The sequence below is a fragment of the Fusarium mangiferae genome (genome assembly GCF_900044065.1).
Source record: "Fusarium mangiferae strain MRC7560 genome assembly, contig: FMAN_scaffold020, whole genome shotgun sequence".
Taxonomy (NCBI): domain Eukaryota; kingdom Fungi; phylum Ascomycota; class Sordariomycetes; order Hypocreales; family Nectriaceae; genus Fusarium; species Fusarium mangiferae.
Window position 1 is genome coordinate 31,440 of NW_024573940.1, and position 27,111 is coordinate 58,550.

At 47.2% G+C, this 27,111-nt stretch overlaps 10 protein-coding genes across 10 annotated transcripts; 5 read left to right on the forward strand and 5 right to left on the reverse strand.

The window, feature by feature from the left end:
• Positions 1-72: 72 nt before the first annotated feature.
• FMAN_14334 (putative flavoprotein involved in K+ transport) lies at positions 73-2,065 on the forward strand (the record flags this gene model as incomplete). The annotated part of the gene is made up of 2 exons (XM_041825015.1): positions 73-373; positions 435-2,065. 2 exons carry the CDS (start codon positions 73-75, stop codon positions 2,063-2,065), a joined length of 1,932 nt encoding a protein of 643 aa, XP_041690438.1.
• Positions 2,066-2,935: 870 nt separating this feature from the next.
• Positions 2,936-4,210, reverse strand: FMAN_14335 (putative aldo/keto reductase family proteins; the record flags this gene model as incomplete). The annotated part of the gene is made up of 7 exons (XM_041825016.1): positions 2,936-3,222; positions 3,290-3,587; positions 3,645-3,674; positions 3,729-3,886; positions 3,942-3,949; positions 4,008-4,092; positions 4,150-4,210. The coding sequence occupies 7 exons, from the start codon at positions 4,208-4,210 to the stop codon at positions 2,936-2,938; spliced, it is 927 nt and encodes a 308-aa protein (XP_041690439.1).
• A 560-nt stretch (positions 4,211-4,770) lies between these two features.
• FMAN_14336 (uncharacterized protein) lies at positions 4,771-6,086 on the forward strand (the record flags this gene model as incomplete). The annotated part of the gene is made up of 4 exons (XM_041825017.1): positions 4,771-5,044; positions 5,092-5,132; positions 5,182-5,497; positions 5,563-6,086. The coding sequence occupies 4 exons, from the start codon at positions 4,771-4,773 to the stop codon at positions 6,084-6,086; spliced, it is 1,155 nt and encodes a 384-aa protein (XP_041690440.1).
• A 693-nt stretch (positions 6,087-6,779) lies between these two features.
• FMAN_14337 (uncharacterized protein) lies at positions 6,780-8,447 on the reverse strand (the record flags this gene model as incomplete). Its single annotated transcript, XM_041825018.1, has 2 exons — positions 6,780-7,114; positions 7,166-8,447. 2 exons carry the CDS (start codon positions 8,445-8,447, stop codon positions 6,780-6,782), a joined length of 1,617 nt encoding a protein of 538 aa, XP_041690441.1.
• A 4,344-nt stretch (positions 8,448-12,791) lies between these two features.
• Positions 12,792-13,366, forward strand: FMAN_14338 (uncharacterized protein; the record flags this gene model as incomplete). The annotated part of the gene is made up of 2 exons (XM_041825019.1): positions 12,792-13,133; positions 13,187-13,366. 2 exons carry the CDS (start codon positions 12,792-12,794, stop codon positions 13,364-13,366), a joined length of 522 nt encoding a protein of 173 aa, XP_041690442.1.
• A 319-nt stretch (positions 13,367-13,685) lies between these two features.
• On the reverse strand, positions 13,686-14,502 carry FMAN_14339 (uncharacterized protein; the record flags this gene model as incomplete). Its single annotated transcript, XM_041825020.1, has 3 exons — positions 13,686-13,717; positions 13,773-13,947; positions 14,002-14,502. 3 exons carry the CDS (start codon positions 14,500-14,502, stop codon positions 13,686-13,688), a joined length of 708 nt encoding a protein of 235 aa, XP_041690443.1.
• Positions 14,503-15,696: 1,194 nt separating this feature from the next.
• Positions 15,697-16,882, reverse strand: FMAN_14340 (uncharacterized protein; the record flags this gene model as incomplete). The annotated part of the gene is made up of 6 exons (XM_041825021.1): positions 15,697-16,029; positions 16,082-16,254; positions 16,307-16,354; positions 16,403-16,456; positions 16,509-16,724; positions 16,771-16,882. The coding sequence occupies 6 exons, from the start codon at positions 16,880-16,882 to the stop codon at positions 15,697-15,699; spliced, it is 936 nt and encodes a 311-aa protein (XP_041690444.1).
• Positions 16,883-17,747: 865 nt separating this feature from the next.
• FMAN_14341 (uncharacterized protein) lies at positions 17,748-19,367 on the forward strand (the record flags this gene model as incomplete). Its single annotated transcript, XM_041825023.1, has 1 exon — positions 17,748-19,367. One exon carries the CDS (start codon positions 17,748-17,750, stop codon positions 19,365-19,367), a length of 1,620 nt encoding a protein of 539 aa, XP_041690445.1.
• A 968-nt stretch (positions 19,368-20,335) lies between these two features.
• On the reverse strand, positions 20,336-22,195 carry FMAN_14342 (uncharacterized protein; the record flags this gene model as incomplete). Its single annotated transcript, XM_041825024.1, has 5 exons — positions 20,336-20,524; positions 20,579-20,970; positions 21,035-21,372; positions 21,443-21,921; positions 21,974-22,195. 5 exons carry the CDS (start codon positions 22,193-22,195, stop codon positions 20,336-20,338), a joined length of 1,620 nt encoding a protein of 539 aa, XP_041690446.1.
• A 1,522-nt stretch (positions 22,196-23,717) lies between these two features.
• Positions 23,718-25,425, forward strand: FMAN_14343 (uncharacterized protein; the record flags this gene model as incomplete). The annotated part of the gene is made up of 2 exons (XM_041825025.1): positions 23,718-24,174; positions 24,227-25,425. 2 exons carry the CDS (start codon positions 23,718-23,720, stop codon positions 25,423-25,425), a joined length of 1,656 nt encoding a protein of 551 aa, XP_041690447.1.
• Positions 25,426-27,111: the final 1,686 nt, after the last annotated feature.

Sequence of the window (27,111 nt, forward strand, 5' to 3'; positions counted from 1 at the left end):
AAACGCGTTCTCTTCGCAGATTCAATCTACTTTCGCTCATCCATCACCATCTCATTCGTTCACATAGCAGCCATGGCACCTTACATCAACGCCCACGAGTCTGTCTCAGAGACCAACATCGATGTCTCCAACCTCAAGGAGAAGGTTGGCATCGACAAGGTCAAGCTTGAGGCTACCGCTAAGCCTCCGGTCGCTGATGACTACATGTACGACTTCAAGTACAACCATGCGCTCCCAACTACCGACGTCCTCGGAATTGAGATTCCTGCCGACACAGATGCGCAAAAGGAAGCTCAAGGCATTGTTGACAACCTGTCTGACGCACTAGCTAAGGGTGATGCTCAGGCCTTTACTGACCTCTTCCTCGACTATGGTAAGTTACTCCCTGCTGGTCAAGCGTTGTCTTGAAATGACAAGCTAACCCAAGATTGAAGGTGTCTGGCGAGATAAGCTGTCCTTCACTTGGGACTACCGAACCTTCAACTTCAGGCCTGCCATTCTAAAGGCCGCCACCGACCTCTTCCCCACAACCAGAGCCACCAACTTCAAGTTCCTCACACCCGCCCCCAAGATCGACCGTCCATACCCTGACTATACCCAGCTTCAGTTCATCGTGTCTTTCGAGACCGAGATCGTGAACGCTTCGGCCGTTACCAACGCCGTTCTCACCAAGGGTGGCTGGAAGATCTACACTTTCCACACAGTTGCTGAGAAGCTCAAGCAATTCCCTGAGGTCCAACCTGCTGATGGCCACATGACTGGTGATATCAGCTGGGAGAAGCAGAGGGCTCGGGATGTTGACTCTATCGAGCCTGAGGTCCTGATCGTCGGTGGTGGTCAGAACGGTTTGGCCCTTGCTGCCCGGCTCAACGCCCTCGGAATGAAGAACCTCATCATTGACCACAGCGAAGAGATTGGCGATGTCTGGAAGAAGCGATACGAGTACCTTTCTCTTCACTTCCCTCACTGGGCCGATGACCTGCCCTACTTCCCCTACCCCAAGCACTGGCCTACCTACACTCCCTCTCAGAAGCAGGGCATCTACATGCAATGGTACGCCTCTGCGCTTGAGCTGAATGTCTGGACCAAGTCTTCAGTCGCCAAGGCTGAGCAAGATGACCAGGGCAGCTGGACAGTTGTGATTGACAAGGAGGGCAAGGAAGCTCGTACAATCCACCCCAAGCAGGTTGTTATGGCTACTTCTCTGTGCGGAACTCCCATGCTTCCTGCTGTTCCTGGCATGTCCGACTTTAAGGGCACTATTCGTCACTCGACTGCTCACGACAGCTCTCGTGACTTTGTCGGCAAGAAGGTTTGCGTCGTCGGCACCTCATCGTCTGGCTTCGACACTGCCTACGACTGTGCTCGTCGCGGTATCGATGTCACTCTTCTTCAGCGATCTCCCACCTACGTCATGTCTTTGACTCACTCCGTTCCTCGTGTCATTGGCAATTACGGTCCTGACTCCGAGCAAAACCGACCCAGTTTGGAGGAGCAGGATCGTCTGTTCTTCGCTACTCCTACCGGTCCTGGTGAGGAACTCTCTAGACGTAACGCCAAGGTTCTTGAGGACCTCGACCGTCCTTTGCTAGAGGCTCTTAACGCCAAAGGCCTGCGAACATGGCGTGGCCAGCGCGGTACCGGTGGTGCTACTCTGGGTCAAACCCGTAATGGTGGCTTCTACTTTGATGCTGGTGCTTGCGAGCACATCATCAATGGTAACATTAAGGTTGAGGCCGGATTCGTTGAGAAGTTCACCGAGGACAAGACCATCCTCAGCGGTGGTCGTGAGCGCGAGTTCGACCTGATTGTGTTCGCCACTGGCTTCACAAATACAATTGACTCCATTCGCTCCACCCTAGGTGAGAATATCGCCGATAACGTCACCCCCATCTGGGGTATTGATGATGAGGGCGAGTTCAAGACTGCTTACAGAGAGACTGGCGTTCCTAACCTCTGGCTCATGGTTGGATACCTTCCTTACACTCGATTCCATTCCAAGTTACTTGCGATGAGGCTGAAGGCTATCAAGGAGGGCATTTCTCCAGCTCCTTACAAAGCATAGATTGTTGTCGCACTATAAATATAGAAGCATTTAGTTAAAAACGATGATGATGAGAAGAAGACACGAATGGATTTTTATTGCTATGCAATAGCTCTTATACTTGCCCTTATGTTGTGATGCGTGATTTATAGTCTCTGTACTTTTTTTTGGAGGAACAAGTTGAAGGCAGCTAACGAGGCTATCGACAAGTAGACCTTGGCACTTAAATCCAGCCTAGCCTGGTGTTGTAGCGTTACTGGCAACAGGCTTGCACGTGTCGTTTCACGTGCCTTGTCAGGTTAGTCTTTTCGTTCGAGATGTGCGGTGTTACCCTACACACAGATGCTCGTTTGTTTACACCACCAATTATTAGGTTTATAAGATCGTTAAAGTGTTGTTTATATGTCAGTAGCAAGTCTTAGAGTGCTCAACGTAGTCTTGTTTTTCTTCTCGAAATTTTTAATAGTTTTATGCTCTGTTTTGGTAAAAGCAGTGAGTTTCTATCATGAGATCTAGTTCAATAATCTATTCACTGTATTTTTTGGCTTAGTCAGCATCACGAGACTCTATGATTGGTCAGGCACAGCCTCTTATTTCTACCCCGTCAACCACAGCTATGACGTCAAACATGTCTCATCGTTTCAGCTAAGGGACAGGGGGATTTTTGCTCCGCATTTTTGCCCTGTATTCCGCTATTGAGGAACCTTCCATAAACGGACAGTGACTTTTGAAGAGACAAATATATGGAAAAACGTCATGACTCTTATCGCTAGTGCACCTAAATTCCCTTTAATAACCCAATTTAGTTCACAAATACAAAGTTGTACATCGTTCATTCGAATTATCCTTTTATTTAATTTTTGTCTTCCCCCCATCTCGGTTTTATTCCGCTTACTCCGACTTAGGGCCATACCAATCGTCAAATCCGAGATCAAAGCCCCATAGAGGAGTGTTGATACGCTTCGCCTTACCATTGGCAGCCAAGCTGTCAAGGACTGACATGTCCTTTTGAGAGAGCGAGATAACTTCCTTGTTAGAGGAGATGCGCTTCTCAGTTACGGACTTGGGCAGGACCACAGTGCCCTTATTAACGTGGTAGCTGATGAGGATTGTAGCAGCTGAGACATTGTTCTTGTCAGCAATCTTCTGAATCTCGGGATCGGACATGATGGGAGCACCTGTGAGTTCAATTGGTTAGCTTTTGTCTACGTCACACTAGGCCTGGCCTGCGATCGGAGGACTTACCAGTTGAGCCAAGAGGTGAGTAAGCCTCGAGGAGAATACCCTGCTTCTCGCAGTACACCTTCAATTGGTGCTGAGGAAGGAAGGGATGTAGCTCGACCTGGTTAATAGCGGGAACAACTGTCCACTTCTTGCGAAGCTCCTCGAGGTAAGGAATGGACCAATTGGCGACACCAATGGCCTTGACCTTGCCAGACTTGTAGACTTCCTCCATTTGTCGCCAGGTCTCGCTCTGGTCCCAAGATCGGTCGACGGATCGGGTGCCATCGGGGTTTACGGGGAGAAGTTCGCTTGACTCGTTCTGTAGATGTGGTTAGAGATATGCTTCGAGCGGTCTTAGAGCTTGGGGTGTACTCACAGGAACCAGGCGAACAGGCCAGTGGATTAGCTGTCGGGAGGAGTGTTAACGTGTTTTCTGACGCAGTGCTACACGATGACGTACGTAGAGATCAAGGTATTCCACATCCAGAGCATCGAGAGTCTTCTGTAGTCCCTCGGCGACGTTGGGGTGGTGGGTGTTCCAGAGCTTGCTGGTCAGGAAGATCTCTTCACGAGGGACTCTGCTGTCCTTAATGCCCAGGCCGACTTCAGTCTCGTTTCCTGGGAGTATTGTTAGATCGAGTGTCGTCGTGAAGATCATGGTGGATCGAATCACCGTAGATACTACGTTTATTAGTCTGGTGAACCAATTTTGCTGGAAGTACAGTCGAGTTGGACTTACAGAGCCGCGTCAATATGACGGTACCCATCCTTGAGGGCGTAAGCGACAGCCTTGCGAACCTCACCGGGCTTAGACTGCCAGGTTCCTATCGAAACACATCAGCATTAAGATTCCAATTGATCAATTTCGTACATTTACTCACCGAGACCGACAGCGGGAATCTTTGCGCCTGTGTTGAGCGTGAAATGCGTTGAGGGAGCCATTGTATTCAGGAAGTGGTTGGATCTTTGATGCATCAATCTGAACTTGGGGGATAAGAAGGTAGTGATAAGAGTTTGAATCCCTAAGAGCTTGTAAATCATTTGTTTGATCAAAGAGAAGTTGCTGCTTTAGCTTTAAAAGACATGGGTCATTATTTTTGAGTAGGGCCTATGTCATCGGACATGTATCGGAGGAACGCTTCCTAGGCCTGTCGGGGATTTTCTTGTGTTTGAATCAGCCGATCTCCACATAACTATCTCCGGTGTGGAACCGGACATGGCGTAGCCTCCGTGACCAGTCAGTTCCATTACTCTAGAACTGGAGTCGAAATAAACAAGATTTGGTTTTAAGATGGAGTTAAAGATGGGGTAATCGGAGCGAGGAATATCGTGGGGGAGTTTTCTTTAGTAGATTGATCCGCAATCGGACATTCATAGTAAGTGATCCTAAATCATGCCCCAAATTGCTTTCTCCCAGACAAACAAGCCACCTTAATCCGATCTGCAATCCTTTCAATCAGCTCTGATTTACTAAATCATCAACTCTATTCATTACCACCGCCATGAAGCCATCGCTTCTGCTGTCTGGCGACCGGGCCAACTTTACTATACTGGCTGTAGACCTCGAGAAGGGAGAGATCAAAGTTATCGCTGATTACCCAGCACCAGAAAATGTTTCTTGGGTAGAACTAGAATCTTCTAATGGAGCTATTGACCGAATGATTGCCTTGTCAGAGGGCGAAGAGTCCGGCCTTCTTTTCACTTTTGAGATTGACCACTCAAAAAAGACTTGCAACATCACTAGCCAACAGCCGACACTGGGCGCACCCGCTCACTGTGAGTAGACATATTGTGTTCTGTAGTTCTAGATGCTAACCCTTCAGTCATCACGCTAAAAGACAAGACCGCTCTGGCACTTGGTACTGTAAGTAATTACAGACTATCACCCAGCGACACCCCGCTTACAGTGGTAGTATCTTGGAGGCTCTGCTGCCCTTTACCCAATTTCCATCACTGAAAGCAAAGGACTTAGACTCAAAGAAACACCTCGAACTGAGATCCTGCCAGAGTTTCCCTACAAAACGGCTGGACACGGCCCTAATAAGGATCGACAACAACAATGCCATGTGCACCAAGTGCTTGAAGATAAAAAAGGACTTCTGTATGCGCCTGATCTAGGCGCTGATCGCGTGTGGGTTTTCGCTCGCCAAGGAACGGAGCTGGAAGTAAGAGGCTGGCTCCAGTGCCCACCTGGGTCGGGTGCTCGGCATGCTGTCTTGACACCTGATGGTATGTTGACAAGCTCTCCCCTACCTCCCACGCTTGAAACGATCTATTAACATATGCACCTACAGAAAAACTCATATATGTCATTGGCGAGCTTTCACACGACATCGTTGCCTTTGATCTCTCTATTCCACCAGGTAAAGACGTACAGCCTATCAACGGCTTTGAGGTCAACGTCATTCCTCCTAATGTTCATCCCGACCATCAATTCATGATGGACTCAGCCGAACTCTCCTTACATCCCAAGATTCCCAATATTTTATACGTCAGCAACAGATGGGAAAAGCACATCGCCGAGCGCGCGCCTCATTTACAAAACGTCCATGAACAACCTCAAGGCGATACTATCGCTATCATCCTGCTTTCAGAAGACGGCAAGAAATTTCAGGAGATCAAGCACATACGAACAAATCTCGACACAATACGCGGTTTCAGACTTAGCGGTGATGGCAAATTTGCCGTGGTGGCTGGTCAGGAAGGAGGTGGAGTCGAGATATATAGTATAAGTGGCGATAGAGGTGACGTGTGGACTCTCATTGCAAGCTTGAATGAGGGATTAGACAGCGGTATTAAACACGCGGTCTGGCTGTAGGTACTGAGGAATTACTGACTAGGTAGTATATTTATTATATTTAAATTATTATATTATAAACCTTTAAACCTTTTATATTTAAAACTTATAATTCTTGTTAGACTTTTAGTTAATTTTTATTCTTAATAATATAAATATTACTTTATAAATTATTTTTTAATTTATTATTAACTTATTAAGTTTTTAATTTTTTAAATAATATTATAACTTTATTAATAGTATTATAAATATATAATTTTATAATATTTATTTCTTAAATATATAAAGTTTTAAGTATATTTATTTTTATAAACTTTTATATTAATTAAAAGCTAAATTTAATAAATAATTTACTTAAATAACTTTAAAAAAGTTTATAAGATATATAAAGTAAAATATCTATTTTATTTAATAAATATTTTTAATTTATAGTATTAATAAGGCTAAAAGTTAATTACTTTTACTAATTTAAACTTAAGCTATTTAATATTAAAAGAATAAATTAATTTAAATAATAATTTTACTTAAAGATAATATAATCTTATTAGCTAAAGCTTGTCTCTAATAGATAATGCATTTATTACTTAAGAGACTTAAACTGGGTATTTAGCTAGGTACTATATACATTTTATATCCTACTGGCCATTAGAAGACCTAGTCTCTAGGTACATTGCGATGGCCAAGCCATACCCATAAAAACTCTGTCATGCGTCTCTAGTGGGCCCGCGATCCGAGCTCGTTCTCTTCATCCTCAAGACTGTCGCCGAAAGCGCCAGCTATCTGCTCCAGACTCTTGCCCGCAGTCTCAGGTACGAAGAAGAACGAGAAAATAGAGGCAGCAAAACAGAAGCAACCAAAGAAAAGGTAAGTACCCCATCCAAGCTTAAGCTGCATCTCAGGAACAATAACACCAATAATAAAATTAGCCAACCAAACCATAGCTGTGGCAGCACCTACACCTTTTGCTCGTTTAGAGCTGGGGAAGACCTCTGCGGGGAGAGTCCACGCCAGGGGACCGTAAGATGAGGCATATGCAAGAACGTAAATATCTGGAAAAGGTTAGAAGAAACCACAATAATTACGGAAGCGGATATGCTTACAGATGAGAGCCACGCCAAACCAGCCCATGCCAGGGTTCTCAACCCACTTGCCGTTGTACTTGCTCACAATACCAGCCATGATTATGTGAGGGATACCCATAGCAATGCCTCCGAAAATGGAAAGTTTGCGACGTCCAATCTTATCAAGGAAGAGAAAAGTGGGAATACCGGCAACGAACTGGCAGATATTGACCATACCGCTAAGAATAAGGGACATCTCGTAGTCCTGGCCGAGTGCAGCAAAGAAAATGGGTGCGTAGTAGACGAAAGCGTTGATACCCGAGAACTGTTGGAAGAAAGGGATGGCGAGTGCCACAGTGGTGCGTCGGATGTACTTGGGCTTGAAAAGGTCACCCCACTGCTGGAACTCGAGGACGACAGGGTTCTTATTGGCGCCGTGATCCCGGTTCAGCAGCATCTCATGAACCTCAGCTTCGCGGACAATGCCCTTCCATTCTGCTTGGATACGAGCGTCAGTTCCAGGCAAACGGCGAAGCTTCTGGAGCGAATGCAGGGCATCTTCATTACGATGACGCATAGCAAGCCATCTGGGTGAGAATGGGAAAAACTGAATGCCGATGCCAACCATCAAAGCGGGGACCATCTGCAAAAGGAAAGGGAGTCTGAAAGCCCAGTCATTAGAGATGTCACGGCAGCCATAAGTGATCCAGTAGGCGATAATGGCGCCTATGACGATAGAGATGGCCTCGAGGACAAGTAGAGAACCTCGCAGGTTGGGAGGTGCGATCTCAGAGATATACAAGGGAGCGCCCATGGCAAGGGTACCAACACCGACGCCACCAATAGTGCGTCCAGCTACAAGAGTGCCATAGTTGTGTGCAGCAGTCTGGATAATAGCACCAACGCAGAAGAACGCTGTAGCTACAGCAAGGCCATACTTGCGGGAATATCGGTCGGCAAGAAGAGGGAAGAACAGGCAGCCGGCAAAGGCGCCGAATTCAAGCATTCCAGTCATAAAACCGGTGTTGAAACCATAGCGAGCATGGCCCGGCGAGATCTCAGGAAAGGTATCCTGAAACTGGGGCATTGTAAGGATGATGGAGATGACACCCTGATCGTAACCGAAGGAGAAGCCACCAAAGGAGGCTAGGAGGGCGGCACCAAACACATAGGGCGATCGAATAATACCAGCGAGACCGTTGTTGTCATAACTGATCTCGGTGTTGGCGATGCCATCTTCTAGGTGTTCAGGCCCATCAGACACGGTGGCCTTGTCATGGCTTTCATTGCCAATGTGAGCGAGACTTTTGTCATCCGCCATATTGACCATTGTCTAGTAGAAAGACCAAAAGATGAGACAAAAAATATTCCCTGATGAAGAGTGGAATGAGATGTGGATGGAGATGGATGAGGATGAGGGTGAGACAGAAAAAAGAAGGGGGTTAAAGCTGGGGTTGTCCGAGGCTTATCTATGCCCCCGAGATCGATAGAATCGCTAAAACACAATGACACATGCGCCCCAGATACGTCCCCCATGGGGAACAAGATTTGAGGCTGTTAGTCTAGACTGGGGAAATTGGAGTTGCCCAGATCGGACATAATCAAGTCTAGACCGCACCTGTGTCGGACTTGCCAAGTGTCAGAGCGTCGGAGATAATCGCGCGAAGCTAGTGATACAACAGTAAGGCAATTTATCAAAATGTCTGCCCTCCTTGTCAATCTTGGCCTGGCCCGCTCGTCCGTCCAGTTGGCCGAAGTCAAGACTCTAACGCGTAATCACATCACCCAAGCGTGGTATACAGCTTTTTAGATTAGGCCACGAAAGTAGAGTAACAGTCGTTACGGCTCTGCCTAAGGATGCTGGAACTATGGCGACGACAAGTAAACTACAGAGATTCGTAAAGTTTATTTTTCAATCAGGACTAAGATAATGGACGTGCAAATATGTCCGGCTGAAGCGAGCTAGAACACTTAGTCAACCCGTTGGTAAACGTCTAAGTGCGTGATTCCAAAATCTCAGGGCGACATTCACCCCGACCCTCAGTCAGTATCCCTGGCTATGCGGGGAAACGATTTACCTAGTTTCTCCAACTTTCGGTTTGTCATTGTGGAGTTACCTTAATGAGTGTTTATTCTCATGGATAGGGTATCAATCGGATCACATATCGACTTATTCTTCTGCAATCTTTGTGTAATCATATCAAGGCAGTAATGCCGTCACGCCAACTTCTGAAGTGCTTGAAGAAATTGAACAGCCTAGTCGTGACTCCGACCATCATAGCATATTCAAACAATATTGGTACCAGCTGACCTCGAGCCCCCTCTAGTTTGAAAGCATCGATATTGGAGCGCATGCATACTTCTCAAAAGCCACCTCGTGTGTAGCATAACGTCATGTTACAGAAACTTCCTCCGCGACTCCATTTATGCAGCCATCGGGCAACCCGCCCAAGCCATCTCCGGCTGGCTGAGTCCGCAATTGACGTGGTAAGCACATGACTTGACCCCCCGTTTGTAAGGATCTCAATCAGTTCTCCCGACTTGAGGATGGGGTTGGAGGCGAGAATCTCAGCGGCCTGGACCTGGACACCCGATATTAGTTGAGGGATTTCTTGACTCAGCTCGGAGAAAGAAGTTGTTTAGAGGCGTTCGCCGATTTGTTTCCTGGTTCGGCTAGGCGGCTTTCCCCCTGGTTTATTTTGGTAAAGGATACGGGGTATATGTCTATGTATGTAGATCGTTGGCTTCCGCGCCCATAAGCGAGAAATTGTCAGAGGTCTCACACGTAAGTAAGCTAATCGGACGACCTAAACGACACACCTGAATTCTTAAACAAAATCCGAATCTGTCACCCTCGTATTGATGCACTGGACCTTCTGTTTGTTCTCGAACAGAGGATGGCAACTAAGTGGCAGCATGGAGTACAGCCCTTGTTCAACACCCCCGAGAAACCGATCAATATCACATATTCAAAAAAGACTTGGGGTTTGTTTTGAACTGAAAGGATCGGGGCTATTTGTTACGAAGCTCACAGAGTGACTAACCTAGGATCTGTAAGAGAGGCCATTCATCCTTGTAACCCATAGAACGTTGCAAAAATTGCATAGTTCCCGCTTCCCCCAGTAGTCTTCTACCTGTTTAGGGTTAGGTACGCTGCATCCTTCATGGCCAATCTCATAAATGTCACCGTCATGGCCCGAAGAGCTATCTACCCAAAGTTCATTCTGGTCAAAGGACACTTGGAAGCTTCTGGATCTGTGGAATCTGCTCATGTAGAGCACCATCCCTTCTAGGCACTGCTTGATATTATTAAGCCTCGCACTTCCTTCCGAGACCGCAATAAGTTCTGGCACCTCCCCTTACTTAAACTTTATACCGTCTGATGCTTTAAGTAAGCCTGCAGGTTTCCCGTCTTCATCCCGAATAGCCACAACAGGCATAAACTCATCCATCAGCGTGTCTATCCACACCAGATGTCCAAGAGCTTGAAGCCAGTCGGTATGGGGTTAATAAGAGAGGGTCCTTAATACGCATAGAACGTCAGCGACGTACAAATATATTCGCTCTATGCGACACACTAGCTGCCGGATTATATCAGACTTAGAACATTCGGTTACTAAGACCTTCCTTCAACTGCCTGTCAATTGCATATAGGAACATTTCAGACCACATATTGTTACATAGTCCCACTCAAGGTTTTAGACTGTTGCATAAAATCTTGGATGTCTGAGGGGCCTGGTAGGAGGCTCCTAAGGTCCTCATAATGCTGCCACCCATGCCAAGACCACGAGGGAAGAGGCGAGTCTATTCATGTTCATAGTTCCACTCTCCTATAACGCCTCCTCAGCAGCTGCCATAAAACCGCATCGTCGAAAATTTTTCTTAGTGATCCATAGATTACGCCCTTTAAAAGGCTTCGTTTCAAGCGGTTCAACAGGCCTAACATGCTAAGAGGCCGTCTCCAGGATAAGCAAGATCTCGCCTGTTATAAGAACAGACCAGATCGTCACATAGACTGGAGCGCTCATTTGACATATCGTAACTCTCAAAGTGACCTGTAAGCTAGGCTACGAGATAGCTTAAGTCTACAACAAGCAGCAGGGCAACTAGAGTATCAACCCTCCCAGGTTAAACTCAATATCCTTACACGCTATGCTAAGACACTTGACTCCACACTAAAGGTTCATAAAAGTAATACTGTAATAGTACGCAGCAGACCAAATTGCCTATTAAGTCGAATTACATAACGCAAGGAGATACACTACGCATACAATAGGGCATAGAAGCTCGTTAAGCAAAAAGATCGATAAAGTCAGAGAACATCAGGCACATTCTTGTGTACTGGATGCATGTTCGGAACCTTTCCGCTGAGAATTAATATAGATCGATCTCCGCGCAATGGCCGTTCGCTTCTGAGTTCTAAGCTTCACAACTGTAACTTCAAGTAAAGAAAAGTCTCAATCTAGAACATATCCTGTGGAAGATAACCCTTATTCCGCTTATCTAGCCCACCGCCCATCCGCCAAGCTAAGATCGTCACGTAATCGTAAAACATAAAGACGCCGAGACTCAATCCCGATCGCCACTATTAAGTCCCTAAATGCAACTGCACTCAACCAAAACTCCTTTACATAACATTTTAGACGAAGCTCATGCAGCAGGTACAGCATTCTCTAATTATCTTCAGTGACCGACGCGCGGTCCTCGCCCAGCCCATAGCAATGATATTCAAGTTGAATTCGATCGTCGACCAGAGTATTTACTCCACCGTCTACAACAAGACATGAAGTATCCGCATCAAAGCAACACTTTATCGATATGTAGGGGAGTTCCATGCAGAATGGCTGCAAGGCGATAGGAAGACTTAGGTTCCATTCGATCGAAACATTGTAATCAGTAATAGCGGCAACGAGCTTGCTATCACGGAATAATACTACAGCTTCACATGCGGAATACGCTTAATAGGTCTAAGTAAATTAATATCGAGGCCCGGCGTCGCATATATGCCAGATGTAAACAAAGCTGTTAGTGGCTATAGCCAAAGACTCGTCGTCTAGAGAGAATGCGATGAGCATGAAAGCCCCAGTTCTAACAGTTACCTAGCTGTTCCGCCTCAGAGACTTTTCGGTTGGAACAACAGACCTAAGTGTCGCCGCTGAACAGATGTGTTATTTGCAGTTGAGACTTGTGGCTGAGAGCTTAAATCAGCAGCGAGAACTTAGTCGCTGCTGAACTTGTCCTTGTGTATCAAGTCCGCTTTGCCTTTACCTCTGATATCTGCAAACTGAAAGTTTGCCTGGTCTAGATCTTTAGTGTATTTAATTTGTCCTGAAGGTTTAGCGACACCATCTTAATCTCGATGCCTAGGACGAACTGACCTCCTTGCCGATATTCTCTTTAGCGAGTTTAATGCACATTAAATTGTAGCATAACTACCAGTACTTGCCATTCGGCTCAAGGCCGTGATAATATTTTTGGATCTACCCAACCTTAATAGTTCGGCTCGGATTTGCTCGGACCGGATCGGGACCTCCACCCCCGGATTCCCCCCCGGGCTTTTACTTAAGTCATATTAGCAATTTACGAGATGGATAAATAACAGCTATCTCACTCCTGTTTCACATAGCATTGGATCAACATACAGTCTTGCTCGAAATCTCAAAATATGTTTACAAACCTACAGATACTGGGCGCACTACTCGTGCTTACCAACAAAGCAGTAGCAACAGGCACTCAGCGCGTTGTCGAAATTGCTGGCATCAACACTAGCAACGTAACAATCTGGGACTGTCCCTCAACTACAAGTCCTGATCTCAGCCAGTCAATGATCCAAACCGCTATGAACGATTTCGCATATACATTCTACACCGAAAAAGACGTCAAGCGTGCATTTGAGCGCTATGTAGCAAGCAACTACGTACAGCATAACCCCAGCATTCCGGACGGTAGAGATACAGCTGTCAAGATCCTTTCACCTTTATTTAATTCTAAAGATAATACTTTTGAGGTTTGTGTCTGATCTCGAGCGAATATATATGCAGGTGAAGCTGACATGATTAGATTGCCCGGGTTATGGTAGGGCCGGAGTATACCACGATTCATATCAAGGCTGGAGGCGCCAATGAGTCTTTGACAAATGTCTTTGATGTTTATCGGACTAAGGGGTCGTGCATAGTTGAACACTGGGATTGTCTGCAGGCCATGGAAAAAAACACCACATCCTATCATCCATACTTCTAGTCTTCCAAAAGGGTCTTTCAATGCGTTCTGGCAAACCTCGCTCTAGTCTGCAAGATCGAGAGTAACGAAAGGGAGTTATACAATGAGTCCTATACAGTTTGCCAGAAATTCCAAACGACCCTCCTCAAAATCTCAGGCTCATGATGAAGCCAAACATGCACTGTGACAGTTCTTGCTTACATGCGCTGCACCAGATAGAGAGGAGGCTGCTTTGCCACAGGCGCTGACAGATTCGGCCCTGCAATGGTCTGGCGCCATCACAGCTGCCTGATGCCTTGTGTGGCTACTAACAATCGTCCAATGTCATGAGATGAACAGTTTACTTCTTATCTTCGTAAAGTCGTGAATTATCTATGCTGTCTTCATTATCAAGGGTATCAAATTAACTCCAAGCATAAGATCGTACATTCTGTCGTTCTCAAAACCAAATCTACCAACGCTGTTGTTAGAATCCTCGTGATCCACCCCTTGAGCGGCTCTTCCATCCACTGAGTGATCGCCTTGAAAGCAGCTTGAAGCTGATACATGCCCATCAACGAATTGCTATTCCCAATCATCGCCTGCCCACCGTCGACAATTTTCTAGAAATAATTAGCTATCACTAATCACGTCACTACAGCTGACTCTACACTCACAAGTTCGTTTTCCCCGTCCACAGAAAACATGACAGTCCATGTCCCTTTGAGCACTTGGATGAGAGGAACCGTAATAATGCGCTCATGATTTCCCCCGCAGACCATGATACTGTACAGACTCTCATGCCACGCTGCTATCCAGACTCCAAGCTGCGCGTCTGACGTCTCGATCTTTGCAGATGTCATTTTGGTCTTGATGAAGACCGGCACAGCGCGAATCTTCAGCGGAGAGTAAGTCGTTTGATTGACTGTCCTGTCAGTTGATAGTTTTGTGTACTGTTCGATAATGCTCGCAAGCTCCTGATCTGGTTTGAGGACGAGAGCAAAGTCAATCATCTCATGTACTGACTTTACAGTGTGACTCCGCGATGCAGATGTGTTGCTGCTCGCAGATGACACGCTGGCATTATCATCAATGGTGACTACACAAGGCCGAAATTTGGAGGCAATGCGCGCCGATCTTATGTCCTCAGCGATGACGGAAGTCGTTTCAGCAAGCATGTGTACTTGGTAGTGAACATGCGAGTTCCAAGCTGCCTTGGAGCGACCTCGATCAGCCGATTGCTTGGTGCGACAGACAATTTCCTGAAAGCAAGCGTGTTTCTCAACAAGAGCATTGATGGCATCGTTATCTACACCTGGGCAAGGAGACTGCCACATGCTCCGGTGAACACCGGGAATCTCAATCCCTTCCCTATCCTTGAGAGCATGCGGAAGGAAGAGCGGCTTTTAAATCAGGATTAAACCTCAATCGAATCGGAAGATTTAAGCGAAGCAGGTCGCTTCGTTTCTTGTATTGCTTGGACGGCGAGGGGCTTCGTTGAGACTTTGACGCTTTTTACTTGGGCAATGGCGGACGGGCCGCAAGAGTGCAAGGAAATGAGTTGAAAGTAGAGCCAGTGATATCAAATGACGGTAGCGGATGGCCGAAGATGGAGTTCACTGGAAGAGTAGATGATGATTGTGGTGTTGTGTCGGGATCGAGAGGTGCTTCTGCTTCGGGCTGTTCCCTGCGCTTCCGTTTTGAAGGACACTACATTGAATTGTCGCTGAGCCTTCTTTTCTTAGTTGTATTTGCTGAGGAAATTTGCTCGTGGGAGTCGGTGAACGGGCTCGAAGGATCAAGAATCGATCCATGCGCGAATGGCGTCGATGCGCATGTCGGAATACGTTGCGCTGCGTTGAAATATTGCGATGCAATGCTAACTTATGGGTGGAGATCCAAGATGATGAAGAAATCTGGTATTGTTTTTGGTTGACCTGACGACGCTTTATATGCGGGGAATTTGTTAGTTCATTCCGCTGTTGGCTGGAGCTAGTTCCGAAGAAGCCCTGCACACACCGCGCTGATAAGATAAGACAAGGTAAGGGCGAGACCCGCCACCTTGTATCATTTTATCCTAAGCCAAGCAACGTCACCTTCACCATCACTATCGATCACAACCTTGTAGGAGGACACCAAGTACAACTGGGGCGCATAGGCTCTCGCTTTGATATTTATGTTAAGTATGGATACACCTGCTCGTATAGAGGTTATAGGAGTCAAAGACACAGGCGTGTATTAAAATGATGCTATTGTTTAGGCAACTGCAAGAAAGGTACGGTGATAGGGTGCTGGAACTATGTCCGACTCGTTCCAGGAATAGATTACAAGAACATGACGCCAGGTAATCCCAGCATGCGCGAACCCATCAATCAGACATGGCGGTGACGAAACTTTGCGGACTTCTTCCCCTTTGCAGCCTCTGGGTTATGAGTGAATGCAGCAGCGCCTCCAAAGGGGCCGGCAGTAGCGCTATTTCGGACCCTTGCAATACAAATACCAGAAACGCCAGCTACCTTTCCAGTGCAAATTTGACCAGTAGGCACCTTGACAACAACGGGAAAGTCGGTCGAGCTCACGGTTGAAAAGCCTAACACCCCAATGATGTTCTGAACCACTTCAGCTGATTTGAAAGCTTTCGGGTCAGTCCCTCCTGAAGTGAAGTCAATATCTACTAGCAAGGGGCCAGCGCCGTCCTCATTGACCTGTATGGCGAAGAGTCAATATGAATCACAAATGAGAACCCTAGCCACGAACCTGATGGTAGATCAGCTTGAGAGTCCCATCGGATGCTGCAGTTGGCAGCCCGGATTTGGCACCAACTCCAGTGGAATTCTGAACGCCGTCTTCGATGTATCCACGAGGAGATGGGACACCCTTTGCCGTTTGGAAAAAGTCATCCAGAAGCCCATTAACTCCATGCTCAGCTCCTACTGTCGATCAGCATAAAATTCCAGTTTTCGACTGCTTCTACCAATATACCTAGGGCCAGACCGCCAACCGGAGAGCTTTCAATTCCGTCTTGCACGCCTGAAATAGGTTAGTAACTGGAAATTCGAGTCATTAGCAAAACCCTACCATTTACAACTGCACCAGCATTGCCAGTCACAAAAGACACGGCTTCTCTCGTAGCTATAGAGTGTTAGCTGTCAAGAAATATTTCTTGCTTGCCATTTTACTATACCTTCTTCGCCTCCCCCAAGGATAGTGTCAGCAAGGGACCGGCCCTTGAGACCTTTCATAAACGCCTTAATGACACGGGCGCCGTCAACTGGGCCTTTGCTAGTTCGACCAAGTGCAGAGGCCTTGCTAGTACCAAGTTCGGGGTCACGGATCACGCTGGTATCAACCTGTGCCCCGGAAGCAGCAGAGATAGAAGATCGAGGTGTTCCATCAAGGACTGCCACCTGTTAGCACCAGACTCAAGTTTCCAGAGATGTTCCTACTTGTAAGTCCCGGCATGACAACACCATTTGCACCAATTACTCTGGTAATAGTTCCATGGGCATTTGCCATTTGGCTCCAGGCCAGGGCAGAAAGAAATAAAGCGGTAAACATGTTGAAAAAGGTAACGAGCGATGAACAAACGAGATGACTATGAGATTATTTGTGATTGATTGTTGGACATCAAGCACGTATATATATTCTTCGCGAGTCAAATAGACTGAAAAATGTCACATGCTCGAAGATACTGCCATTCCAAGATGCCTTTGACGTTGAGCTATAGTTAGATGCATGTCCTGAGAAACCATATTCTGAAACGTGGTGCTTGGGCATGTTTTTCTATGGCTATACCCATTCAGGAAGGCTCATTCCCTTGAGAGTCAGGACTGTCAGTTCAGCTGTCATGATCAACGGCCAGGATGTTTCAAACACATATTTATGTCAGTATTCAGGACAACTAGAGTGGAGTATGTTTCCAGAAAGAGAAGGTAAAAAGATTTTTACTGTAAGATTAGTTGTTGCATGCCCGTGCACCAGAGTTCAGGTGAAGCGGTAATGCACCCGAGCGTCAACAGCACGGCCCTAGCTTCTCGGAAACAATCGCGGATGTACTGTCATAGCGCTGTCACATGCAACTTGGTGTGCCAACGACAACTAATTCTCCAATACAATCTCTTGAACTCAGCCTTTCAGACTTTTCTGATCTAAAACAACAAATCTGTGGTGGCCTGGTTGTTTTGGCTTCACCGCACAGCCTCAGATGACGTATCAGTTCGTCTGCTAATAATGCCTCGATCACTGAAGTAAGACGTCTTATCGGATTCAACAAAACAATGCAACATGATGGTGATATTGATATTTGCGGAGGATTGCTGATTTTGGAAGTAACCCCGTGCGGGGATTGTCTTGGCCTGTGAGAGGTTTAAGGTGCTGGTGAGCATTGCTGGCAACTTGGGATAGACATAGATCACTGGTCAACATGGTAGTTACTTCAATTTCACTTTTGGTGCTCGGTATTGTTGTCGGTGTAACACTATTTTACTTTTCGTCACCAACTAGGAAAGACAGGAAGAGACCCCTCAAACTGCCCATCATCGGCGACATCCACAGCTCACCGATCGAGAAGCCACTCTTGCGATGGGACGCTTGGGTGAAAAAAAATGGCGCTATCGCAACGACGAAACTGTTCGGGATAGTGCCCGTTGTTGTTATCAACACAGCCGAGGCAGCGACAGAGCTGCTGGGCAAGAGGGGCGCTTGGTACAGCAATCGTCCAAGGTCCGTGGGCATGGAGATGATCACAGGCGCTGGGTCAGGACAGTCACGATTCACGTTGATGCATGACATGGATGCGCATTTAAAGCTTCATCATCGCATCTTGTCTCCGTCGCTCGGTAGCATCGCTGCTCCGCGCTATCAGCCCGTCATGGAACTCGAAGCCAAACAGGTCGTCAAGAACCTCGTCGAACTGAGCGACCACAAGTCGGTAGTCGTTACCAGCGACGATTTGTTCCCTTTCCTCGAACGAGCGCAAGCGAGTATTATTCTCGCATTGCACTATGGCGTTCGGGTTCCCACCCTCGATTATCCACTTTATCAACGGGTCCGTGAGACGCAGGCTAAGGTCACCTCGTATGCGTCGAAGCCTGGTCTGCCCGATATCTTCCCGTTCCTTGCCAAGCTCCCAGCGGCAATTTCACCGTGGCGTAAAGCAGCAGATAACTTATTCAAGGAGCAGAAAGACCTCAACCTGAACTTGTTGAACCTCGGTGATGACAGTCCCGGATGGAACGCAACGAAACAAGCACGCTCCCTTGCAGCGAAATACGCCAAGGAGCCGATTTCCGATATTGACCTAGCTTTCACACTTGCGACAAGTGTCCAAGGTGGTATAGAGACTAGCACTCGTACAATACTCTGGCTGTTCATCGCTGCGACGGCTGTCAACAAGAAGTTTATGAAGCGAGCGCATGACGTGCTGGATGCCGTTGTTGGACGGGATCGACTTCCTTGCTTCTCGGACAGATCCTCCCTCTGTTACATTGACGCCATCATATCTGAGCTTCTGCGTTGGCGGCCTATTTCCCCGGGAGGTGTTCCTCGTCGGGCAGACAAACAAGACTCTTTTAAGGGTATCAGTATCGTCAAGAATGCAATTGTCTTGACAAATGCGTGGTCTATCGGTCGTGATAAGGCTGTGTTTGACCAGTCACTAGGCGATCTCGATGAATTTATTCCCGAAAGATGGCTAGATGGTGAATGCATGCGTGCAGACACTAAGAACCAAGGAGAACTGAGGACCTCCCTCCCGTTGCCAGTATTTGGTCACGGTCGACGCAGCTGTCTTGGAAAGCGTGTTGCTGTAGACGGCACCTTTGCCCAGGTAGCGGCGATGATCTGGGCATTTGACTTTGAGCCTGTTGACAACGTAGATGCAATGGAGATGGAGGTCGTCTGGTTTATGACAGAGCCCAAGCCCTTCAAGTTCAAGCTAAAGCCTAGGGGTTCATGGGTGTCAAAAGTAATTGAGGACGAGTGGAGGACTGCCGATAAGAACCTTGGTAACATCATGGGCAAAATGAGTGATATTGAGAGCTGACTGTGACATCAAGAGATCTAATAGAGTTGAAAGTAAGATCTTGGAGTGATTGCGTTGTTGCAGAGGGTCCAAAGGCTGATCCGTTCACCGTGCTCATATAATATTTATTTTAACTCATTACACCAGACTCAGTTCTTATTTTGGCCCCTACTTCAATAATCCGCTGTAGATTCTTACCCAGGTATTTCTGTATGGTCTTTAGAGTGGTTTAACTACGCGCCAGTCAAGCATGTTGGTTCTTTTCAAGTCTGGGAAGATACACTTTTATAGCTGGAGCAGTGAGAACTCCAAAGTTCATTGATCTTATGATTCTGGTTCTCGGAAACAAAGATACAAGTAGTCTACCTGGAAGTAATCAGCTATTGAAACTTCATGATGGGAGGTTTGCTCCACATAACAGCTAGGAGCGGGTTGGATCCAACATCATTAGAAGCAATGGCAATTCCAAGCCCAATAACACGAGTGATCACCAGGGATCGCTTATCTTGATTACTTTTGATGCTGGCCATTCGTCTCTAATATGAAGGGTGCCGGGGACGGAATTATACGACGTCTCAGGCAATGGAAAAGGAAAGACAGGCCCTTCAAAATGCTCTCTTGAACAGTAGATCGCCTGTCGACGATTTTGTTCGGGCTCCCAGAGTGCTTGCCAAGATCGCTGCGTCTGAAACCTGCAATAAGCCCGTCATTTGACCCGTCATTTGATTCACGTGCCATTCGATGCCAACACTGAGCAGGGTAAATGAAAGAGAAATTTAGAAGAAATATACCACAGTGGAAGCAGTCCCGAAGGTCCCAGGATATGAATGGATAGCATGAGGTAAGGTTACTGCTCAGTGGATATCAGCCCTGGGATACTAGGGGGCATGATCTGCGGAAACAGAAACTGGAAGGGGATCAATCTGGTATAACTATATCGAGATAATTAAAATAGATCGTGGGCGCCTATTTGTCTGTCCTAGAAGCATCTACTCATCGTCGTTGGGGTCGATAACAGTCTTGGACCACTTGCGAGCCTGGACGCGACGATTGAACAGGATATCAATCTCACGGTATGAGCGACCCTTGAACTCAGGCAACCAGATCCATGACATGAGGAAGCAAACAAAGCCCGTTCCAGCCCAGACATAGCCACATTTTCCGCCGAGGTTAGCTTCCTATAGAAAAGCATTAGTTTCGAGTATATGGAGGTAAGAGCACAGTGGACATACCTTAGGGTTAAGCATGTAGCTCGACAAGAAGATGCAGGGAATATTAACTAAGTAGTAACTGGCACGGCCGATACCCGTCGTAAGAGGCCTGAGGCGAATGGCCGATGTCTCGCCGATGATGGCGTATGAAACAGGAGCTGGGCCAAGTGTGAAGAGAACAGACACGATAAGTCCTAAGGAGGCCTGGGCCAGTGAGGCTGCATTGCTCTTCCCAACACTACCTGCAATACCCAAGGCAAGGAGGAACAAGACGTTGATGAATGAACCCCAGACGTAGATGGTGCGTCGGCCAATGTAGGTAGTCAGAATCCAGGACAGCATAACAAAAATCATCTGCAAGGCAGAGGTAATAAGTCCGAGGGCAAAAGCAGTGTTTGTGGTCATGCCGGCCTCTATCAAATGCATCAGTACATGGCGTGACTTTTCCAAGTGGAGTAGCAAAGAAAGGATACGTACGTTCGAAGAAATATGTGGCCTGATTTGCAATCAGATTGCCAGTCAAGTTCTGGGCAGCATATACACCGCACACAATAAGGGTTCGGTAACGGTCGGTTCCCTTGAAAAGCTCGAGATAGCTAGGTTCCTTCTCGGACTTTTCAAGCTCAATAGTTCGACGCATCATAGCAACAGACTCCTCATGGTTCTTGACGACAGTGCTGCGACCAAGGCGAGCGACAGCCTTGACTGCATCTTCGTATCGGCCGCGACGGGTGAGCCACCATGGAGATTCAGGGGCGAGGAAAATCAGGATAGCAAGGGGCGTTGGAAACATCCACTGCAAAGCGATGGGGACCCTGAAGGACATATATTGTCAGAATGAATCCTCATTTTGAAGTTCCAACGGCAGAATAATGTAGTACGTACCTGTATGCTGCTTTTTCTTCGAGTCCGTTGTAATGGTACGCGACGCCGTTAACGATGATAGAGCCGATAGCCCAGAACATTTGCAACATCTGGGTTGCAGGAGCACGCAGCCTCATGGGAACAATTTCACTGCAATACGCAGGGGCATTGGCGATAAAGATACCCCATGGAATACCCTCGAGGACCTGGGCAGCTACCATAACAGAAAGCGAATTGGCAAAGAAGAAGACGAAGATAAAGGCATTGAGAAGCATCAGACCTCCGATAGTGGCCCAGCGGTACCCAATGCGGCTAGTAATAGGGCCAGCAATAGTCACGCCAATAAGCGCACCGACGGGACCGCAGCATTGAAGGGCGGACTGCCAAGGACCCGTGATGACATACTTGTTAACATTTGCGCTGTAGACACCGTAGTCCTGTGCGAACTTGGGCAGGGCGATGAAGTTTCCCATTAGGAAGACGCAGTACGACTCCATGATCTGATGCTGTCAGCTTGGGAGAGTTAGCCAGGGTCTATGGGAGTGAACTTACAATGGTGCATGACATGATGAATGCCCAGAGGGTAGCCATGGGGTAGGCACGCACGGCCTCCAGGACACCCATGTTGAACTCGGCATTTTCAGCCTCGATGGCATCGCCTTTGAATTGGGCGATTTCAGCCTTGTGATCGAGATCTGCCTGGTGGTTGATGGTATGCTTCTGAGTCTCAATCTCAGCAGCCGAGACTGGCTCCTCCTTTTCAGAGACACCCATGTTGGCTGTTGATTCAACGATGATAGTGAGAGATAATGAAGGGGGATAAGAGAGTTGTGTCTCAGAAGGCTGATGATTGTCAGAATTGGGCCGGCCGTGGACTCATTATATGCTGATCTGCAGATTCTCTCCCAGTACGAGAAAAGGTAATCCGAGAATCAAACAATGAAGTGTGACAAGGAGATAAACCCTCGTCTTAGACGCGCCTATGGGAGCTTGGCATCGCGTATAAAACGGTGGTATCTCGGCCGTATTATCTGTGCTTCCTCTAGAATCGACTCTAGTCTCTAGCGTCGTGAGGGGGAACGGAGTTAATGGGGTCAAGAATGGGGTATTGGGGGTAACTCCACGGGGTTGAGAGTCTGTTTGGGGATAAGCTTCAAGAGATCAACCGCGACTGGATTTGCGCTAGTGTTAGACGCACCTATCAGCACGTAAGCTTCGTTTCTCCAGGATGCATTCTAGCGCCGTTGGGGTATTTTCCACGGCATCGATAGCCGGAGACCTTGTCATCGCGTGTCTATTCCCATGAGCTGCCGTACTCCGGGACTGGAGCCTTGGCAGTACGTTTCCTGGCACCCTCTGTTGCCTTTTTGCATGGCCAAATGGCCCTGCTTGCGTTATGTCTTCTTGATATTTGTGTTCCCTTTACCTCCCGAAACTTATCCCGACACGACGCGCGTGACATGGATTCCAGTGCGCTTTGACCACTTGTTAAAGTCCAAGGTCCACTTGATGCCTGTAAACACAATTACTACCCTAAACTTGTCTCCATCGCTGCGTTGAAAGACGTCACTCCTCAATGGCAATCTCCAGGAAGTCATGCAGAGAGCCAGTCAACACACACAATGCAAGTATGAACTGCCAAGTCTATCAACTCAAAGCAACATTGCTCTCAAAAGAATAGCTCAATATCTTAGACACACATCAATTCCCTGGAGGCCGGAAACTTAGACATTATCCTCCTTCCTCATATTCGAGGTTGGATTCCCTGACTAACCCGACAATATTTGTAATTTGGGGAAGACTCGAAAGCGCGCCAATTGCTCGAGTTCTCGCATGTATAAAGTTCACCCCAGCTTTTAGAGGCTAATATGCTGGGAACCGCACTAATGGATCCCCAGACTGCACGTCTATGTTTAGTTAGCCGCACATATAGGCTTCTCGATGCAACGAGGCCCGGGCGCAGATCATTATGAAATGGAACGAGTCTCTGCAGCTCGTGATCTTTCCCCACGGGGGATTTTCAGCCAAGGTTGCAGATACCCTGGTAAAAGTTATAACACATCCAGTAAGCATGGGCATGCTGCGAAAGAAACAAAAACGGCCCGATTGTGGTGCTGGTACTAGAAAAATGCTCGGAACCTACCGATATATCTTGCTGGATGTACAAGACTGAAGTTCGGAAGCATAAATAGCCAGGTCTTTGGAGTGTTATATCTCATCGAATCAGCCTTGCAGAAGAACTTCTCTACACATACTTCTTCCATCACATTAGCAATCTAACTTGTTCATCAGCCAAATGAAGTCCCTTCCTTCAATACTGGCGGTTGCCGCCATACCCTCCCTGGCTTCTGGTCAATCCTTCCAGTCTACCCCCGTCATGGGCTGGAACTCATACAATCAGGTTTCATGCAGCCCCAACAACAAGACCATCGCCACAGCTATTGAAGCTCTCTCCAGCCGTGGCTTCGTCGATGCTGGCTACAAATTCTTCCAGATCGATTGTGGCTGGGCTTCTCGAGATGCAAAGCGTGACCCAACCACAGGTGCGTTGAAAATTGATTCCAATGCCTTCCCGGATGGGCTTAAGCCTTTGAGCGACTTGGCCAGGTCTAAGGGCATGAAGTGGACTATGTATTCCGACGCTGGTGTGCGTATGTGCGATCCACAGTCCCCATCTCCTGTGCTGGGATCCTTGGGTCACGAAGCCGTCGACGCCGCGTTTTTCAAATCGTTGAATACAGAGTATTTGAAATGTAAGTATTTTATAAGTGAAACAGATAGCATCCTACTAATAGTATGATCCAGATGACAACTGCTACGCTGACAACGCCAGCAACAACGCCCCCAAGGATGCACGAACTGACTTTGTCACTCGTTTCGGCAAGATGTGGACCGAGTTGCAGAAGGTTGGGATCCCTGGAATGCTCATTTGCCAGTGGGGTGTCCCTTACTCCTCATCCAGTGGCCTTGAAGGTCCCGCAGAATGGACTCAGGACGTATCCACCTCCTTCCGCCTCTCAGACGATATCGCCGAAGGCTGGGGCAATGTGTATCGCATCTCCAACCAAGCCATTCACATCGCACATAGGGGCCTCTCAGGCCCTGGCCACATTGCCGATGCTGATCTTCTCGAGGTCGGTAACTCTGGCATGACATTTGACGAACAAGCGACCCATTTCGCCCTATGGGCCATGCTCAAGTCCGCTCTCATGATTTCCACAGATGTCACGGCCTTGTCGGACCAGACCGTGGCTGTTCTTCAGAACAAGGACTTAATCTCAATCAACCAGGATGCAGCCGTCAAACCTATCAGCTTGGTGCAGCGATGGACCAATGATCGAGACTTGTGGGCGGGACCCCTTGCCAACGGGGATGTTGCAGTTCTCTATGTCGACCAGAGCAACAGTGCTCGAACCCTCAGCCTCCAGCTCTCTGCCCTCGGCTACCAATCAGCCGACATCAAGGACCTGTGGACGGGCAAAACTACTACTGGAGCTTCTTCGTTCTCCAAGCAAGTCAACGGGCATGGCTCTGTCGCATTACGTCTCTCAAACATCAAGAAAGTCAGTAACACCGTCAATTACAAGTACACTTCTATATCCACCGGGTCGTTGTCTTCAGGGGCAAAGACTGCCTCTTGTTCTGGTTGCACCTCCTCAACCAAGGTCGGAAATGTCGGTGGCAGCTCCAACGGTCAGGTTGTCCTCTCGAATATCAGCACGTCAAAGGCCACTCAAAACGTTCTATTTGATTACATCAATGGCGATGTAGGTTTTAGCTTCACCGGTAGTACCAATGACCGCTTGGCTTCCATCAAGGTCAATGGCGGTACTGCGCAGACTGTGAGCTTTCCACTGACGGGTTACAACTGGGATAAGGATGTCCACAAGGGTTATGCCGTAGAGCTCTCTGGCTTCAACACCAGTGGACCCAACACTATTACCATTTCGGGCGTCAAAAATGGTTGGGCACCTGATTTCGACAGACTGGGTGTTGTTGCCTAACTTCCATCCTCATACTTGATAATGATAGGCTTTGAAGAGGTTTTCCAAATTGCTGGGGTGGTGATAAACCTATCTCAAAATAGCTCTACCAATAATATGTCTTTCTATTAGCCGAGGGTGTAGTCGAGCAGTCCAAGATTGGTTTAACCAAACATATGTTGCTTTCTATACACTACTTTCAAAGGCCTGCAGGGTCGACAGTGGACAATTATCATTACAGGCTTGTTTAGACACCAATCTCGTTGCTTAGTATGCCTTCCAGGCAACCTGGTGTCTCAGTTGTGAACTACATGTGTTATTTGCAGTTGAGACTTGTGGATGAGAGCTTAAATTAGCAGAAGGAACTTGACCAGATAGCCTGACAGAGCAGGTGCTTAATCACACCTCAGCACAGAGAACTCCTACCAATTGCTTTCCTTCTTAAACCGCTGTACCCTCCTGGAGTACTTCAAGCCATTAGTTTCCACATCGAGAAACGAATTGTTTAAACTTCGCGAATTCCAGACCATGAGCAAGAATCCTGCTTTGTGAACAGACTGTAATTATAATAATCTATCTTTCACTTTGTTAAGTCTTTGTTAGCCTGGTAAAACTTCCGAGCAGTTATCTGGATATATATCTCAGCCATATTTATCGTAAGAAGAGTAGCTAGCCCGCTTGTACGCCTATCTTATAAATTTATCGGCAAATCATATTCCCAAAACCCAAGTAACTGCTCAACATGACCCATTGTTGACCTGGTTGTCATGCTTATCATTGTCCTTTTTCCAGTCAGAGTATCAAGCGTAACAACGGACACCTCTATAGCGTTGTTCGTCTTAAGTATGGGGTGATGACTGTCAACAGAGAGATTGGTGGATATGTTGTTCTGAAGACCACTACGAAGAGAACCGGCTGTTTTATGGTTATTGTTGGTATTTCGATCCTTTGTTGGTTGGTGACGATGTGTATATAACTCAGGGTTCTGGTTACCAATGCACAGACAAGGATAAAATGCCTGGTAGCGGGACATTTGATCCTCGATATCTTGGACATGTTGGATGCCTTGATGGTATTTGATACATAGGCCTTCCCACTCTCGTTGCGTCGCTGATAGACCGTGATTCAAGGCCAAGCTTGTCCTACTATGTAAAGCAGAAGCCTCCAATGAGTCTTCAGTTTCCGAATTGTTTAAAGACAATATTTCGTTCATGTCCACTTCTTTGCCCTCTTGAATTAGCTTTATCAGCAAAGTAGGTAAAGTCCTCTTACCGTCAAAGTCCGAGGTGAACGGGGTATCGATTCCTCCATCAGCAATGCTTGATGTCTCACTGTCGTAGTCACAGGTAAGATAGGTCATGATCCGATATATTACTGGAGAGACGGCCGAACTGACAAGATCGATATGATGTTCGGTACTGTCGATAAGTTTATTTACTGAGCCAAATGTCAACAGGTTACAAAATCCCTGCCCCTTGAAAAGGAAGAAATTTCCTTCTTATGCTACTCTTCACAGAGGTCAGAGCGGGGTAGCTAAACTATAAATCTATTAGCTTCGTCAAATTAGGAGTGTAACGGTCATAAGCCAACGGCGACAACGGCGAATAGTGAAACAAACTCTGTAGCCACAAACTCAACATCCGCCGGAACGGGCTAGTTTGCACCGTTCAGGACAACGTGTATTTGACGATCCTTTCTGGTCACTTC